The 14,458-nt window shown below is 31.5% G+C and overlaps 2 protein-coding genes and 1 non-coding gene across 3 annotated transcripts; all 3 read right to left on the bottom strand.

Moving 5' to 3' along the window:
- Positions 1-152: 152 nt before the first annotated feature.
- On the bottom strand, positions 153-224 carry TRNAG-UCC (transfer RNA glycine (anticodon UCC)). Its single transcript has one exon. It is a non-coding gene; the product is annotated as a tRNA-Gly (tRNA).
- Positions 225-1,139: 915 nt separating this feature from the next.
- LOC109812787 (uncharacterized) lies at positions 1,140-6,433 on the bottom strand. Its single transcript, XM_020376833.3, has 8 exons — positions 6,032-6,433; positions 4,957-5,129; positions 3,956-4,049; positions 3,617-3,727; positions 3,423-3,512; positions 1,993-2,078; positions 1,801-1,865; positions 1,140-1,455 (listed from the first exon to the last, which is right to left on the bottom strand). The coding sequence occupies exons 1-8, from the start codon at positions 6,329-6,331 to the stop codon at positions 1,346-1,348; spliced, it is 1,029 nt and encodes a 342-aa protein (XP_020232422.2). The 5' UTR covers positions 6,332-6,433; the 3' UTR covers positions 1,140-1,345.
- A 3,662-nt stretch (positions 6,434-10,095) lies between these two features.
- Positions 10,096-12,203, bottom strand: UFO (F-box family protein). The gene has a single exon (XM_020376846.3). It carries the CDS (start codon positions 11,647-11,649, stop codon positions 10,333-10,335), a length of 1,317 nt encoding a protein of 438 aa, XP_020232435.2. The 5' UTR covers positions 11,650-12,203; the 3' UTR covers positions 10,096-10,332.
- Positions 12,204-14,458: the final 2,255 nt, after the last annotated feature.

Below are 14,458 nucleotides of genomic sequence, written 5' to 3'. Positions count from 1 at the left end.
ATTGGTAATTGGCTTGTACTTCCTACAAGAGATCTGAAATCCAAGGCCATTACGGGTAATATTAATATGTGATGTTAATAAAAAGTGATCATAGCATGATATTACATTATAGAAATCATAATATATCAAATTACCAAAAAGAATTCTTCAGCTGCGTTTGCCGGGAGTCGAACCCGGGTCTATTGCTTGGAAGGCAATTATCCTAACCGTTGGACTACAAACGCTTTGTTGTCAACAGTAACCCAAATAAAACTAGTATCTATTGAGTGAAAATAATAGCATCAAATAGGTCATTATTAATGTTGACAATAGTTTATATTTCTACAGATAGATAAAGATTATTAGTAAAAAATTTACTTGAAATTCATTTGGTCATTTAAAGATTAATAATATCAAATAAATCATCAAAATGACATTAAAGTAGTTATTTTATCATATTTCTATACATCAAAATAAAAGCTAATTTTTATGCCTAATAGTATTGGAAAAATAAATAATAACCCAGATATGCAAAAAACCAAATTAATTTCTTGTGAATCTGAAAAATAAATTAGAAATTTACTTTTAAAAAATGAAGTCTTTAAATTGGAGTTTACATATATATATATATATATATATATGACGGATAGACACTTTCTTTATCACTCTTGTTAATGTTCTTTTTTATTATTGATTAAAAATTACAAATTTTAATAAACATTACCATTAAATGTGAAGAGAAACTCATTAAATGAAATGCAAAGACTCGCAACATTTATAATTTCTAACAAATTTCCGTCAATAATAAATAATACTAGAAAGAATGTCTAACATTCCTCAATAAGTAATGATACCCATTCACCCTATTTTGGGATGAATTTAGATGAAAATAAGAGAAAAATAGAAAGGAATAAAAGAGGTAGACAGAGAAATTAATAGAAGTAATAGTTGATGTGATGAAAAGAAAGGATAAAAAGAAAATAGACCGAAAGTCATATGGAAGGAAATGTAAATGTATGAGTATTATTCTAAAAAAAATACTTCTTTATTTTTGACAACTTTCTTTTTTATTTAAAAAAACAATTATTTTTCAAAATCAATCCTACCTTCAGTGATAACAAGAATCTGATTTGATTTTGCGCAGTCTAAAATCCTTATGATGGATAGAACCTCTCATCAGTCCTTATATTGAAGTGATCAAACCACAAAAGTTTTAAGACAATTCAATGATTGATCATAGGTTCTTGTAGTCAATGTCAAATATGAAGAACTATTATAGGTATGAAGAACTCCATCCACAGCAAGAAATCCCTAAGGAACCTATCTATTGTGTTTTCCACGTTAACTAGAGTGAACCAAAGATAAACTAAGGAATGCTCTCTACAAAACGAGCAAAGCTAGCGTACTTGGGCTCCCAACCAACAACCTGGCGGGTTCTTGCGTTGTTTAATCTCTTCCCTAGAGGCCCATCAGTTCCTGTAAAGGCAAAGATTAAAAACAGAGTCATTGAGCTTTGAGAATCAAAGGAAATAATGAGAATCGTTAATTGCACACTCTTTAACACACTTTTTTGAAAACTCTTTATTATTGACTGAAATTAATTAGAAATCACAAATTTTAATGAGCCCCACTCATAATTTTGTAATTTTCAATAAATTTTAATCAATATCTAAAAATATGCTAAAGAGTGTGTTGCTATTACACTTTCAACATATAAACAACACAGGTAGGTAAACATTGATAACAGTAGAGATTATACCAACACACAATAAAGTAATGATAGTATTAGTTTGAGATATGTTTCACTATGAAAGAACTCACCAGTAAACTTATCAAAATTTTTACTGAATTTACCACTTTTATTAACCAGATCCATCATTTCTTGCCTGTAAACACATGAGCAGTGTGAGGTTGTTATTTTTCAACCAAAAAGGGAAAAAATCACTTTAAATAGATATATACTGCCAGAATAATCAGAATGTCATTTGATAAGTTAAAGGGAGAGCATATAACCTAGACAAAGGATGATTATCACAACCCAAGAAAATCTGTCCACGAAAATTCTTCTTCAAGATTGCAACTGCGAGGGAAGCTGCATCCTGGTGTGCAAGCATGTCAATGAGCACCATTTTTAACCCCAACATAAGAACCACTACTAAATACATCAAAGAATGCAAAGTGTAGGAGAAAACATCAAAGGCTTGATAAAAGGAAGATGTGTCTCGGCATGAAATACAAACATAATAAAAGATTGACAAGTAGGATTAAAATTGATAAAGAAAAAAAAAACAGAGGGCAGGGCACAACCTCAACTAGAATATATTAGCCTAAAGTTTATATGTAAGGTTCTTAGATAATTTGATCATTATGAAAATTGCTTTCATTTTTCAAAAGGGTTTACTAGTTTTTAATTGAGCCTTGCATTTTATATTTAATATTTGCTTATAAGCAAGCAGGCTACTGCTTATAATTAAAATTTAAGGGAAAAAAACTAGAGTTCATTTATGAACCAAAACTAGAAGCATTCAAGTATCGTAAATAAATAATGAGTGACCGCAAACTTTCAAATGTACAGAGATTCAACACGCTCTAATAGACTCATAAGAATAAGTCTACTAAGGTGAAGTCAAAGTAAGACTTTGCTAAAAATTCCTAGAACTACGAGAAGAGTAAGCTCGAGAGCAAAATTAGAACAACTTAAACCATTGTATATCGACAACATCACACTATGTTGCAACCATACCCAACCACGACTTTTAGAAAGTTATCAGTTTTCTGACTGAACTATAGCTCTGAAGATTTGTAGTAAACATTCTTAACACCTAGCTGTAGAGGCTAGGGTGGATTAAAAGAACAACTTTTGACGAATGAAAATCCCATCAGATTAGGAATGGATGTAGGTCCCTATTTTGACCAAACTAATGCAGAAAAAAGCTGTGAATAGTATTTACTTTAATTGCTGCTTATATTCCAATGCTTACATTTTAGATAATGCTTCAGTCTCATGCTTAATTTTGCTTAGGAATGAAATGAAAAAAATCCAAAAGCTCTCTCTTCAACATTCTCGAGTTTTTTATAAAACAAAATTAGCCAATCCAAAAATGTTGTTTTCAGTTTGCATCTCTGCATCATAGTTGATTTTTGTACTCACTCAGTTTCCCCCAAATCTGCAATCTGCACGTGTCATGTTCTGTTTTCGGTTTTAAAACATATTTAAACCACTAAATGGATATAATCTAATTCTTTCTATTGTGATAGATTTCTTGAAGAAATCAGTAAACTAGGCTAACTGAGTATTCTAATTGGAGCTCATTAACACCACCAACACCACTTCGACCTTTATCTGTAGCTCTTACCAGAATATATTTTGACATTGATATAAAACAGGTTACAAAAAAATTAAGTAAATACAGAAATAACTAGAGATGAAATGGCATTCTGACCTCATAATGAATAAGATTTAGGATGTGATCAGGTCGACTATCAACAATACCCTTTTCCAAGTAATAGTTGTGTGCACCTCTATCTGTTTCGTAAAATTGGTCAAGGTTGCAATGAAATAAAAGCACAGTGGCTATGATCACTTAGGTTAAAACAATTTCTTGCGTGCTAATAATTTGAGTCCAACCAAGGATATATATAACCCTGCCAATCTTAGAACACAGCCACCAACCTCCAGCACCACATTTTCAGCTTTTAGAAGGACATCAGTCCTAGGGTTCCTCCCAATTGGTACAACTGGAGAATCCTAAAATGAAGTATATCCCATCAAGATAAATCAACAAACATCTAAGCCCCGCAGAAAGGGAAAATCTGACACTATCAATTGAAAAATGCAATTAAACAATTTGCATATTATACTATTATTTGGGGGGAAAAAAAATTTTGTACCTTGACGTAGGCTGGAATTATCTCCTTAATTTAAATCAAAACTGAGAAAAACAAAAGAATATGACAGTTTGGATGTAAGACCCACCTCATCACATGGCCCATTATCATTACAATCATATGGAGCACTGCTTGACGTAAATAAGAAAGAACCTTCACCATTCCAGCTTAATGCAGCTAGCCTGATTAGTTGACAATCCACATCAATACATGCGTTTTTAAGAAGACAACTACTACACTATCAAAAAAATTTCTTTCATTAAGTTTATATATTTTTTCTCTAACTAAATTGTATATATGAGGCGATCTTAGAAAATCCAAGTTGATCTGACCAACCAATTGACTACAGGAACTTGATGTAAACACTCAAGCAGAATACTCAAATGTTAGACATAAGATCAGATGCCCTGTGTGTAAACATGCAATCAATCAGTCAACTTCTTCATAAAGATTGATAATTCTGAGATTGAATGCAATTAATACAACAACCATCTCACCTCAAGTTTTGTTTTAAGGTATGTTTGGGAGTGGGGTTTTAGCGGGAAAGGGAAGGGAGGAAATTTTTTTAAGGATGAGCATTCTGGGTGAAAAAAGTTTATAACAAGAATTTTATCTTTTGACATTATGTTACATGATAATGCTCACAAAAAGACATCATGATGTAGTATTTCTTTTTTCCCTATCTACCATTTTACTGATAAAAAAAAAAAAAAAGACATCATGATGATATAAATGAAGTAGTGTTTATTCATGTGACTTTAAGATATAGAACAATGATTAAAAGATTCACATTGAAAATACAGATTGATGGTGCTTAAAACTTATTGATGATATTCAACCAAATTCAAAATCCCAGATCATATATCAGCACAGTAACAAGTTGTAGGAATTTAGAAGCCTGATTTGTGATTTCAGAATATAAAGAACACTCCTAAATGGGGATCCATTTTCCAGTACAAAGGTGTGCATTAGCACAAGTTAACCAACTGAAATCCTAGAAATAACCAAACTAACTGACCAACACTTAATGTATAACCAAGTGTTGGAACAAATTCATTAACATGTTATCATACCCTCAAGATTTCTCACCTAACATTACCAGCATAGTCTGGGGTCCGGGAAGGTGGAGCACAATAAAGGACATTCGGAAATTTGTGAGTAGCTTCTGTCCATTTCAAAGACGGTTTAATACCCATTTGAATCAACTCGTTGTGATGATCAGTGGTCGCTGTCTGACCATAAACTTCACAACCAGGAGTTTCCTGCTTGCACACACAAAGATACAAAGATAAATAGATAGATGGAAAATAATGAATATTGAATAGTCACAAGTGTATAGTTGTCATGTTCTATCAGTATAAAAAAATTTTACTTTTAAAGTGTCAATTAATTAAAAGTCATCCTAAACTTTTAAAATAATTATTACAAATTCAACAATTTTATTATGGGCAAAACTCATACATTATTCATCCTAAACTTTTGGTGTTACTTTATTATAAGAATTGGAGTTTTATTTCAGTTATACACGTTAATATTTAAATAGATATGTTATTGAAATAAAAATTTAATTTTGATTAGAGAATATCAGAGTACTGCATCTTTTATTATATATTACTGTCTATGATTGGACTACCATTTAAATTCTAATCAAAATGCCGATAAATCATAATAAATAAATTTTAAAAATATTTTTAATTCTTTAAATTTAAAATAAATTTATTTTTAATTTTTCAAATTTAAAATTAGTCTTTTTAATTGGTAGAATTTAAAAAATTCTTGTTTTAATCATTACCCTCAAATTTTATTAATAAAAATATCACATTAAACTCATTTAATAGAATTTAATTATTTCAATTTGTCACATGAGATACATTGTTGAAAATATAAGAGATTAAAATAATATTTTTAAAATTACAAAAACCAAAAATAACGATTCTAACTTTGAAAGACCAAGACAACAAATTAATCTTAAATACAAGAGATTAAAAACACATTTAAGAGATAAATAATATAAACAACAAAAGGTTAAAAAAAAAAACAAAAAAAAACACACCATTCCATATACATTTGCCCTTGTTACTTGTACTATGTTCAAAATAAAAATCAGCATGAGCTAACATTTCAATTTACGATAACTAATTGACCCAAGAAAATGAAAGACTACCTGACGCCATTTCTGAGCAACCAAACGGCCAAGAACCCCGGGACCCACAATGAGCAAGTCATGTTCCGCCATTACCCGAGGAGAGGAAGACGTTGGTGAGAGTGCATCATGTGAAACCCTCAAATGGGTTGCCTTGGACATCGAAAAAGATGCCAACTTTACTCTGCTTCCCAAGTTAGAGTGAGAGGAACGCAGGTGGGGTGTGAGGAACCTCAGACATGGAACGCTATCACGGAGATTAGAGAAATTCGCAGGTAACTTGTGAGGTTTGAGAAGAGCATTAGACGTGGTTCCCATCATCAGAGGTGCTTGAGTTGCTCTCACTCTCACTCTCACTCTCAGTATTTTGGGATGCAGATGGGAAGATTGCGGATAAGAGAGTTTCTCACTGTGAAATTAGTTGTCAAGGTTGCAATTGCAAAATTATGTCATCTTTTTCGGTTTCACCTTTCACCACTTTAATTTGAAGTCAACAGTCAATTTCATATATAGCCATGATTAGGTTAACTTACATGCCTACTACTATGTAATACTCCTGCACTTATATATGATTTTACACATATATTAAGAAAGATAATTAAATTAATATTATTATTTATTTCATATAAAACATAGGTTATATTTTATTAAAATATTTTTAATCATATTTTTTTTAAATAGTATTCTTATTTATTGTTTTAAAAGTATTAATAGATTAAGAATATTAAATAAAATTAATTTAATTTAAAAACTTTAAGCTTTTTTTATAATATATATAATTTCACAGAGAGTACCAATGAAAAAAAATGATTTGCTTTAAAATAAAAAATAAAAAAGAAAGTGTACAGTTTAAAACGAATGAAAGAATAACAAAATAAAAATGGAATTTATTTTGTCAAATGAATTGAGAGATAAAGATGTAAGCAATTTAGAATAGAACTAAAGTTTTGTATATATTTTTTTAAAACTAATTAAGATATTTCAGGATCGAAAGTAAGAACTAATTTTTCAACGTAGAAATTCATATAATAATTCACCAAATTATAAACACTAAAAACAACAATTTTGATCTCTAATTTAGCCAAAAAGTTGAATTGCATTTTTTTAATGATATAAAATAAAATAAAATAAGTATAAAAATATGATCTAACTTAAATATTATTTAACCCCAAACGTGTGGATCAGCGGTAGTAGTTGATCCACGCTTGAACAAGGTCAGGGATTCAAATTCTGTCTTTTGTATATATGCAGTCGCATTAAATCTTGAAGTCAGCTATCCCACCCTTTAAGCAAACAAAAAAACTTAAATATTATCAAATATAATTATAATACCAATAATTTTAATAATAAATGGATGAACCTTTAACAGTAACGTTAAATTTGCAAATTTTATAAAATTAGAAAAATAAAATTGTTAAATTAAAGGCCAAAATTACAAATAAAATATTAAATGAAAATCAAAAATGTATTTTAACTTTTTTTATGAATAGATATAATTTAAAACTAAACAAATAAAATATTTGTAATTTTAGAAATCGAATTCTCATTATATCATCTAAGAGATGTTTCAAATTTAACGTTAGAAACTCCGATCCTAGATATGTATAACTAGAATTTAGACTTAAGCGAGTAAGAAAATTAACACACATTATTTTCATGCATAATATGTTTAAGTTGAACATTCTGGTTCTAAGATAATAATTCTTAAATAAATTAAATTCATGTTTAATATTTTATTAAATAATATAATAATTAATAAAAATGATATTAATATCATTTAAACCTCATTCGATATACAGTACTAAATTTGGTGTAGCAAACTTTGTAACCAAGCCTAATTTAATAAAACTTAACAGCATAGTGAGTGTAAAAGTAAAATATTTACTTTGATCTCCAACAATACATATCATTACTTTGATTAAATATTTACTGTTGAACATCAAAATACTCACTTTTATAAATCACTAAAATTAACTTAATGTTGAAAGTTAGAGTAATATACACATGTGATAGTTTATTTTGGAAAACTTGTCGCTCTCTAAAATTTTCGAACCTATGTCTACTCAAAAATGGATTCAGCCAGCATTTAACAAAGGTCAAATGCAATTAATATTCAACATACTTCTAAGTCTATTTTGGTCGTATCAGGTTGCTAGCTAGAAATTAGATTCGCTAGGCCCGAACCCTCTTTGCTTTGCAGATATTTCCTGTTAGCAATGGATGATCCTCGAAGTCTTGCATGCTTGGTGAATAATATAGATGGTCGTTATGCATAAGAAATTTTAAAAATTCTGAAGTTTGATAATTTGCATTTCAACCACACGATGCTGTTCGTCAAACCAAAATCTATGTTTGTTCACATGATTCGATGTCTTAAAAAGCACAGTACAAGTGGATGAATAATAAGTACGTACAGACTCACTTTGTGGCTCTCATTTTATTCTTCGACTTTCAACACGTCTCATTCTAATGTTTTTTTTTTATTTATTTATTTCATTTACATGAAGCATAAGTAGAGTGCAATCAAAAGGAAAACATCGACCTGCATACTAGTATATACTTGGAGAAACAGAAGAAATATTTATAGAGGAAAAAAAAAAAAAGTTCTAACGGAGTGTTATTTAAATTTAAAAGTTAGAACTCATTGTTAAATAATATCAGTGTTGGACTTACTCGGAGATATGCAATGACTCGAAAAGAGTAACTCGAAATAGGGCGCATTCATAAGGTTCAAAGTATCAGATACTTAAATCACTTGTGCTCGAAATGTATTCGAATCAAGAAGCCCAGTCGAATCTAATGATGCTCGAATAGTTGGAAATTGGGGTAGAATGCCAGATAAAGTAATTTTTCTAGAAACGGTTAAAATCATTCAAAGGTGGAGTGTTAGAGCGGGTATTAAAAGTCAGAATAAAACACGTGGAAACGGCAGTTATTAAGAGTTGATAGTGGAAGTTATAAGCACACGTTTAATATGGGAAGTGGTTGTTCACCCACGATGTTTACACGTAAAGAGAAACCGCCCTGGAAAAACTCTATAAATGCACCAGTTTCAGTCTTGTACAAGGTCGGAAAAACTCATACTCTAACCAAATTCTGAAGCATTCTCTGCCTGCGCATATGGCTTCCATGCAAGGAATCATCTTTGGGTATGATTACTTCTCGGCCACTTGTCTTTTCTCTTTTTAGGAGTAGGATTAGTGTAGTCTTTCTTTTCTCTTTTCTCCCTTTAATTACGTAGTTATAGACTTTAATCTTGTAATGCTTGAACATTATGTAATGTGAACATGATTTGTATTGCGAATATATACATTGTTCATTCTATTCATATTGTTATTTGCATGCAGGAACGTTGCTTGTTTGTTTTAATCGAAGAACATTTCGAAACAAGTAGTTGCTAAGGCTTTTTTCATCCTACTCTCCATTCTCGGTAACACAATAACACAGTAAAGCACCTAAATTAAAATACGGTCGTGTGCTAGTCTAAATAAAAAGAACCCAGGATTCGATGGTTAATTCCACCGTAAACAATCAGTTACTTGAAAATTTGTGTTAGTTAAGTTGTTAGTATTACTTATTAGTAGTTAATCACTTTCTAAAAGGTTTTATATATAGATGGCTCTCAAACACCTCTTTTGTATTTTTTTTAGATCAATTACAAAATAATTTTTTATGGGACTCCATTTCTTTATTTTAAGTTTTATGTTGTATGATCATAAATTCATAATATGTTAGCTAGGAAGTTTAATTTCATCTCATAGATTTGAAAAACAATGACAATATATATAATTACAAAGAAACACGTTATAAATTTATATTATTCTTTATTTTTTATCACATTATATCAGCTATTATACTTATATTTTTCACGGTTTTATCCCTCTAGTGTCCTCCTATTCTTTTTTCCTTTAAACGAGCACGATGAAAGACGAACCTATCTAACATTATAGTATTAACAACTATATCATGGAATATAGCAGAAAAAGCTACATCCACCCTAGTCCCTAGACGTTTGTCACTGCTCGCAAACTATAACATGTAAAATGTGATAGAAATTTTAGCTGCTGCATGCATGTGGAAGCTAATGACTGCAAAGAGTAGGTTACATATAATTGCATTAATTTCACAACCTAGTTGCTTAGATTTCAAACCACACCTCAAATCAAAACTATTGTAAAACAGCCAAGTGATTACATACGTTAATATCAATATTACAAAGGGAGTCACTCCTAGCTAGGGTGGTAGTGAGACATGCATTTACCATAACATGATTAAATCATTAGATACGTAGACATAATAAACTTATAAACCATGTTTCCCATTTAAGCATTGAAGCTCTGGAAGGGGAGTGCCAACTGATCAAGAAGGCCAGTGACTGGGGTGGCGAGTCTAGGTTCATATGCAAAGCCATGCAACTCATAGCCATCATGTGCAGTGTAAGGACAGGGTGGAATCCAGTGCCACCTCTTCCTGCATATATCAAACAACAAAGCCTTGTCCGTTCCACGAATCACGATCACAATAAACTCCCCATGCCCTACACATTCAAATCCGTTCCCATCTTCCAATTCAGCAAACTGAATATAAAGCTGCTGCGGCATTCTCTCTGACTCCACCCACATGGTCCCACACGCCTGCAAACTCCACACCCTCAAACTCTTGGGCACGTTCAGCTTGCTCTTCTCAACCGCCGCAACAAGGAGCAGCTTCCCCTTGCACTCCACAAGGTTCGGTGACCTAAGGAACCTCCTCATCGGGGCTTGTATTTTGAACCAAGTGTTTGATGTGATGTCATAGGCCAACACGCTGAAAGGGCTAGAATTCATGCAGTACAATTTCCCTTCAGCGTACACCATTCGACCAGATTCAAGGCTGCAAAGCCTTGGCAGAGAGGAAGTGGTGCCCCACAAGGAGTAAAACCCTCCTCCATCGATGTGAAAGCTTTCAGAAGTCAAATTCTTCACTGCATAGGGAGATATCATGTCATCACCAGCAACAGTGACATCTATGCAGGTGGGGCTGATGGTTAAGCCGATGGAAGGGAAGAGCCTAGGTCTCAACGTGGGGGGTAACTGAGTGAGAGAACCAAGTAAAGGGTTGCATAGAAGCATGGTTTTTGGTCCAGCCTCATCAGAAACCCAGCAGAGTAAGCCAGCTGAAGAAGAGGCTGGGGAGAAGCCAGAAGGGACCAAAGCAAAGGAAATGCGGTACCATGTCAAGTCATTGGGATCAAAGAGGTATCCTTCTTCGCATGATGAGGCTCCACCGTGTCCACAACCACTTCCATTGTTGTTGTTCTTGTAGATGTAGCTCTTGCGGGTCTTGTGGTGCTTGAAGAACATGAACCAGTGGCGGCGAGGGGAGACTTGGAGGTACAATTCAAGGAAGGTGTTGGAGAAGAGAAGAGCATACCATCTCTTGCAAACACAACGTGCACGAAAGAAAGCTGGTGGGGGAAGGAAGGCTATGACACGATCAAGAAGCCTTTGAGGGAGCTTGCTCCATATTCTGCTGTTCATCCATGGAGTAGAAGTGCAGCTATAAGTGCCTGTGCCTGTGGTAATGTTGCTACTGCCAGCACCACTGATAGGGAATGTGTATGAAAAAGGAGAGGTCAAAGAAGGGTGAAAACCTTCCATATATATAAGGTTATCTGTGTTTGCTTAGTTTAAGTGGAAACTAGGCACAAAGTGAGAATGGAGGAAATGGGAAATGTTGAGGACTGAGGACTGTATGATATGATACTAGCTAGGCTTGCCTTTAATGTTAAGGGAGAGGTTATGCATGGTTTCTTCTTTTGTTGTGAAAGATAGTGGGAGAAATGGTTGTGAAAACGTTTTTAGGGAAGCACCTAAGAGGGGAAAGCAGTGTAGCTTTTACAAGGGAAAACGAAAAAGGTGGATTTTGGTATTTGGAGGGATAATTGTGATTGTTGTGTTTGCTGACTCCTAGCTATAGCAACCACCTGGGATGGTTTTTTCTGTTCCTCATTTTCAGTGGGGTGTTGGAGAATGGGGAGAAGTGAAGACGGTTTTGGAAGTGAAGAAGGGTGATGCAACACCACTAGAAATGGAACAAAGGACGTGAGATGTAGAAGTTGGTGGTGCTTCTCTCATGTGAGGAAATTATTGGGTCTTGTGTTGTGGCATTGGTTGGGGGTGGGGACAAGTTTATATATAAGATCGAGATGGCTCTGGCCTTATTGAATTCTTAATTTGTTAATTAATTAATTCATGTATTTTTTTAAAGATATTTCTTACCGAATTAGAGTGTCTTCTATGGTAAGATCTATTTTTTACCTAATCCCGGTTAAGTATAACAACCAGTAATTTGTGTTTTTTAAGTAATTTGTTTAAATTTGAATTATAATTATATATATATAATATATTATATTAAGAAGGAATTATAAGATTAGTATGGTAGTTTAGAGAAGTGATATAGAAGGTGTGAGTTTCAATCCCTTCATTAAAATAATAAATAACAAATAGTATTTGTAATTAATACTCAGTAAAAATTACATTAGTGTCGTTTAAATCCTCTTCATATATATATATATATATATAGTCCTAAAAGAAAATTAGAAGACACGTTTTTAAGTCATTATAATTAGTTTCTGAGATCAAATAAGTCAGTCTGAATCTAAAACAATAATATTGAAACATTCGTAATCATAACCTTCAAACACTTAATCTTTAAAAGATATTTCCACATTCTTAATTATTAAAGATATCAAACACACTCTATCAAATTATATGAACAATCAATAGTATCTAGGCAATCTTAACCAATAAATATGTTAAAAACATCTCTATTAACTCATATAAGTACTAAACAATGACTCAACATCTTTGGTCGACAAAAAAGATGAGATTATCAAAAATTTATTAGGACATTAACATATATAACTAATAAAGGAAATAAGACGAAATTAAGATATTAACTCATAATCAACAATCATATTGTCTAATTGATAATTAAAAAATAAAGTCTATTAAATTCAAGTTTAATATAATCAATATAAATAATTCCATAAATTAAAATAAAATCATTATTTATTTATTGTTCATCTAGATCTTTATATCCATCTTGACTTGAGCGAATATTTTTTATAAATACTCCATTCATCATATTTTTATCAAATAAATGACAACTCAACTTGAATTCAAATTCACTTGTGTAGCCTCTAATCACGTACTACATATTGAGGTGAGATTATTAACTTGTTTTAACAAATATGAAGTACTATTCTCGTTAGTGAAAATTTATGTCAATACTATGAATATCCCAAATTCACTTTGAATTTCACTATATGCATCTACTTTCTCCTTTGTTTTTTTTTTTTTTCTAAAATAACTTGGTTCTGCGATAAAAACTAGTTGTACAACATCGAAGTGAAGTCACTTTACACCAATAATAACAGCTATTATTTTTAGAAGCCATACATTTAAGGATAATTGTGTATGAACTAGGTTTGTATGGTTAATTAAATAATCGATGAATGTGTGTGTCTTGGCATCTTTTGGTGGGTGAGAAAGAAAAGGCAAGTGATTCTGATGAATGCATCTATCATTTCAGTGTTGTTTTGTCAAGGCCGAGGTTGGAAGGACATAGTTGCAGAAAAGTGAGACAGATGCAATTGATGAAAGCGCAACTCCCTGGTAGTACAAACACATGGGGGCATAAAATACTGATTATTCAATATTCATCCAAATCCAAACCACTTCTCTGAACAGAAAATCTGAGGAGTAGTGGTATTTCTTTTTTCTTTCTTCATGTTCAAACGCAGGTTATTCCCACAAAGGGACAAAATAAGACCATCAATGAGAAGTACAATCCATATGTATGTAGATGACAACTCTAGCATGAAAAAGGTGCATCAAAATCTTGTTTACATAATATTTTTATTGAAAAGTCACGAGTCAGTTTGTTTTAATTTTCTGTTATGAAAAGTTTTTTTTTTTAAGTCTTTAGGGTTTTTGTTTTTAAAAATATTATTGATTAGATTGAAAACAAATTAAGACTATAATATTCGATTGAATTCTTTTCTATGATAATTAAAATTTAAATAAGCACAAAATATAATAATTGATTCTTTAATAATAGATTGAAATTTTGAACAAATGAATGTCATAAAAATTTCACAATATTTTATCTAGCACGCAAAACACTATTATAAATGGAAAAAGATTTATTTTTGTCAAATAAAATTAAATGTATTAAGACTTTTTAAGAATTCAAACTCAAAATAACTTTTTTTTTTGTGTGTAATCAACCTCAAGATAATTAGTTCAACTAAAAAATCCTTATATTATGTTTTATTTGAGAATATATTGTTTACAATAATTACAAAAAAAATACTTTTTATTTTAAAATTTGTGTAAAAACTACTTTTGCCATTTTCTTATAAATACTGAAATACAACAAATTAACAAATAAAAATCAGGAGAT

Source organism: Cajanus cajan, chromosome 2 (genome assembly GCF_000230855.2).
Source record: "Cajanus cajan strain Asha chromosome 2, NIPB_CcT2T_4, whole genome shotgun sequence".
NCBI classification, from domain to species: domain Eukaryota; kingdom Viridiplantae; phylum Streptophyta; class Magnoliopsida; order Fabales; family Fabaceae; genus Cajanus; species Cajanus cajan.
This window is presented reverse-complemented; position numbering and strand designations above follow the sequence as displayed.